Source organism: Lactuca virosa, chromosome 7, assembly GCF_052849685.1.
Source record: "Lactuca virosa cultivar CGN04683 chromosome 7, Lactuca_virosa_CGN04683_v6, whole genome shotgun sequence".
In the NCBI taxonomy this organism is placed as follows: Eukaryota; Viridiplantae; Streptophyta; class Magnoliopsida; order Asterales; family Asteraceae; genus Lactuca; species Lactuca virosa.
In genome coordinates, this window is record NC_136432.1 from 92352163 (window position 1) to 92356184 (window position 4022).

The 4022-nt window shown below is 37.9% G+C and overlaps 1 protein-coding gene across 1 annotated transcript; it reads left to right on the plus strand.

The window, feature by feature from the left end:
* The first annotated feature begins 2361 nt into the window (after positions 1 to 2361).
* On the plus strand, positions 2362 to 3369 carry LOC145126925 (secreted RxLR effector protein 161-like). The gene is made up of 3 exons (XM_079062196.1): positions 2362 to 2751; positions 3204 to 3266; positions 3343 to 3369. The coding sequence occupies exons 1-3, from the start codon at positions 2362 to 2364 to the stop codon at positions 3367 to 3369; spliced, it is 480 nt and encodes a 159-aa protein (XP_078918322.1).
* Positions 3370 to 4022: the final 653 nt, after the last annotated feature.

Genomic DNA, 4022 nt, shown 5'->3' on the forward strand with positions numbered 1-4022 from the left:
GCCTCAAGTGGAATCACAAATCACCAAAACACCTTGGAAAACCTTTAGAGAATATGGATACTTGGCTCACACTATGAAATCGGTTATTGCCCTCTTTAGTGTATCCACACTAGCCACTAGCATAATTTCATGAACCATAAGACCCTTTATATAGTGTGGAGGATTAGGGTTAAACCCTAATACCCATGACCTTTCATTTCCTAGGATCTATGGGTTAAATTCCATGGACTATCCATGAAGACTTAGCCCAACCTAAATGAACTTGGCCCACTACACACAGACATATATATATATATATATATATATATATATATATATATATATATCTAAGAGTCCATATTTAATTAGTTCATTTTGATCACTTAATTAATTATAAATTAATTCTTGATCAATACTAATTAAATAATATGATTATATATTAATATATTAGAACTTATAATATATTAATATAAATCATAAATATACTATTCTCAAAAGACTATCCATATAAATTGTGTCGGTGAAGTGCAACCCAAATGGACCATGCCGGGTCGGGTCAAGTACATACCAAATATAGTTATGGACTTAGACATTAATCCAACAAAGATGTCAAAAGATGGATTAATTCCAGCCTTTGATATGACATCTGATAAATGTAAAACATGCATGCTTACAAAAGTGACAAAACAACCATTTCCTAGTGTTACTAGAAATTCAACTGTTTTGGAACTTGTACACAGTGACCTGTGTGATTTTCACTCCACTCCTTCTTTGGGAAATAAAAAGTATGTGGTCACTTTTATTGATGACTGCACTCGGTTTTGCTATGTGTATTTTTTGCATTCTAAGGATGAAGCCTTAGATAAATTCAAAATATACAAAACCGAGGTGGAATTGCAATTGGGCATTCCGGTTAAATGTCTCAGGACTGATAGGGGAGGTGAATATATGGATCCCATATACTTCCAATCAGTGGGTATCATTCATGAGACCACGACACCTTACACGCCTCAACAGAATGGTATTGCTGAACGAAAAAATCGAGTTTTAAAGGAAATGGTAAACTCGATGTTGTCTTACTCGGGATTGAGTGAAGGATTCTGGGGAGAGGCCATGTTAACGGCCTGCTATCTATTGAATAGGGTTCCAAATAAAAGGAACAAAACAGTCCCATATGAACTGTGGTTCAAGAAAAAAACGAATTTGAGTTATTTTCGGGTTTGGGGATGTCGGGCAGTTGTAAAACTCACCGAGCCCAAAAAGAAGAATTTGGGAGAACGTGGAATTGATTGCATATTCATTGGATATGCTGAACATTCCAAGGCATATAGGTTTTATGTAATAGAACCTAATGATTCGATTTCGGTTAACACTGTTATCGAATCACGAGATGCAATTTTTGATGAGATGTGGTTTTCATCGATTCAAAGGCCTAAGGATCTGACTTTTGGTGCTCCTAAAGAGCAAAATTCAGAAAGTCGAGATGGTGGTAATGTGCAAGAACCACAAGAGCTTCGTAAAAGCAAAAGAGGCAATATTGTGAAAAATTGCGGATCCGACTTCCAACTGTACTTGGTGGAAGGTTCAAGGGATGAAATTAGTCTTGAATACTCTTATTGCTATAGTATTGAAGATGATCCTAAGACTTATCAAGAGGCCATGGAGTCTCGTGATAGTGCCTTTTGGAAGGAAGCAATTGATGATGAAATGTCATCAATTCTTGAGAACAACACATGGGTGTTGTCTGATTTGCCTCCGGGTTCTAAACCTCTTGGTTGCAAATGGATTTTCAAAAAGAAAATGAATGTTAATGGGACTATTGACAAATTCAAAGCCCGGTTAGTCATTCAAGGTTTTAGACAAAAACCCGGTATTGACTATTTTGATACGTATGCTCCAGTTGCACGTATTTCTACTATTAGATTGTTGGTTGCCTTGGCAAGTATCCACAATCTGCTTATTCACCAAATGGATGTGAAAGCAGCCTTTTTAAATGGTGATCTTGACGAGGAAGTTTACATGAAAAAACCATAAGGTTTCATTATGCCCGGTAAAGAGCATATGGTTTGTAAACTTGTCAAATCTTTGTATGGGCTGAAACAAGCGCCTAAACAATGGCATCAAAAATTTGATGAGGTGATTTTGTCTTTTGGTTTCAAGAAAAACCAATGTGAAAAATGTGTTTATAGTAGATTTGATGATGCTACTAAAGCTGGGGTGATCATTTGCTTATATGTAGATGACATGTTGATTTTTGGTACCGACCAAAATCAAGTAGACAAAACAAAGAAATTGTTATCATCCAAGTTTTCCATGAAAGATTTAGGAGAGGCTGATGTAATTCTTGGAATAAGAATTAAGAGGATGAACAAAGGATTGGTAATGACTCAAAATCATTATATTGAGAAAATTCTCAAGCGGTTTAATTTTACCGAGTGTTCTCCTGTGAGTACTCCTATGGACCCAAGTGTGAAATTAATGCCAAATAATGGCGTTCCCATTTCACAATTGGAATACTCTAAGGCTATTGGTAGCTTGATGTATGCCATGACAAGTACCAGACCTGATATTGCTTTTGCTGTGGGTAAGTTGAGCAGGTACACTAGCAATCCTAGTGCTCAACATTGGCAAGCAGTGAATAGAGTGTTTAAATATCTCAAGGGAACCACGAATTATGGTTTGAGTTATTTGGAGAGTCCTTCGGTTTTAGAAGGTCATTCAGATGCAAGTTGGATTACCAACATGGAGGACCATTCCTCAACTTCTGGTTGGGTATTCTTGCTTGGGGAGGTGCCATTTCTTGGGCTTCCAAGAAGCAATCTTGCATTACAAACTCGACAATGGAATATGAGTTTGTTGCGTTAGCAGCTGCTGGTAAAGAAGTAGAGTGGCTAAGGAATTTAGTCTATGAGATTCTTTTGTGGTCTAAACCGATAGCACCTATTTCTATCCTTTGTGATAGTGTTGCCGCTTTGGCTAAAGCATATAGCCAGGTTTATAATGGCAAGTCTAGACATCTAGGTGTTAGACATAGTATGATTAGAGAATTAATCATGAATGGTGTGATTTCGGTTGAGTTTATGAAATCGCAACAAAATTTGGCAGATCACTTGACTAAAGGTCTGACAAGAGACTTAGTGCACAAGTCTGTAATCGGGATGGGATTAAAGTCCATTTAATTCTATAATGATGAGACACCCAATTCCCTCCTAATATAATGTTAGGAGTTGAATTCAATGTGGAAAGATCATACTTATAGATTGGAACACATGAAGTATTCATCCCAGGTATGTGTTCGGTTCTGCAAGTTAGCCAGGTTGAAGTTTAACTTCTTAATGATTCCTTTGATAAATGTATGTGCAGATACATGGAAAGGAGTTACCTACGTGATTGTGAAGTGTAGCCACATTTCAAGAGGTTGTGGACTAGACCTTGATACGATCATGAGAGGATTGGGACACACGGCTTTATAATAGTGTCAAGTTGTATGATGCTAGAAATTCAATAACTAGTATGTATTTTACTTTCTGGTATTCAAATGGGTTGATGGGTTCAATTCTTAGAACACCCTGATTCTCGAGTATTTGCAAATGTATGATACTAAGTGGAAATTCAATCATTTCGATATTTTCGTTATGTACTAGTTTGGTTTGTTTGATAAAGGTTATGTTTGTTCAAGGGTTACAGTAAAATGGGGGAGGATTGTTGGTGATTTTAGTGTCACCATGTCATTTTAAGTAACTGGAACTAACATGTGAGCTAAGGGGCTTCATAATTTGTACTCTATTATATGTACGAGGTTGTGCAGAGTGCACGCATGTATAAGATCGAATTAGAAGCCGGTTCGACGACTAGTCGGGGGTCCGGGGACAGCGCCCCCGGGTCCGGGGTTTCCAAAGGGGCAGCGCCCCTTTGGCGGGGTCTAGGGGCAGCGCCCCTAGCGGGGTCAAAGGGGCAGAGCCCCTGGCTGGGGTCCCTAAATCCTCACCGAATTTTACATATGGGAACATAATGGAAAATTCAATTTCTTGAGGGTGATTATG

What these genes read in the sequence shown, in the direction of transcription:
- LOC145126925 (XM_079062196.1), top strand. Translation starts at nt 2,362, where the DNA reads ATGACTCAAAATCATTATATTGAGAAAATTCTCAAGCGGTTTAATTTT. An exon ending in ATTCCTCAACTTCTGGTTGG is followed by an intron (nt 2,752 to 3,203) that starts GTATTCTTGCTT and finishes ATATAATGTTAG; the next exon opens with GAGTTGAATTCAATGTGGAA. An exon ending in ACATGAAGTATTCATCCCAG is followed by an intron (nt 3,267 to 3,342) that starts GTATGTGTTCGG and finishes ATGTATGTGCAG; the next exon opens with ATACATGGAAAGGAGTTACC.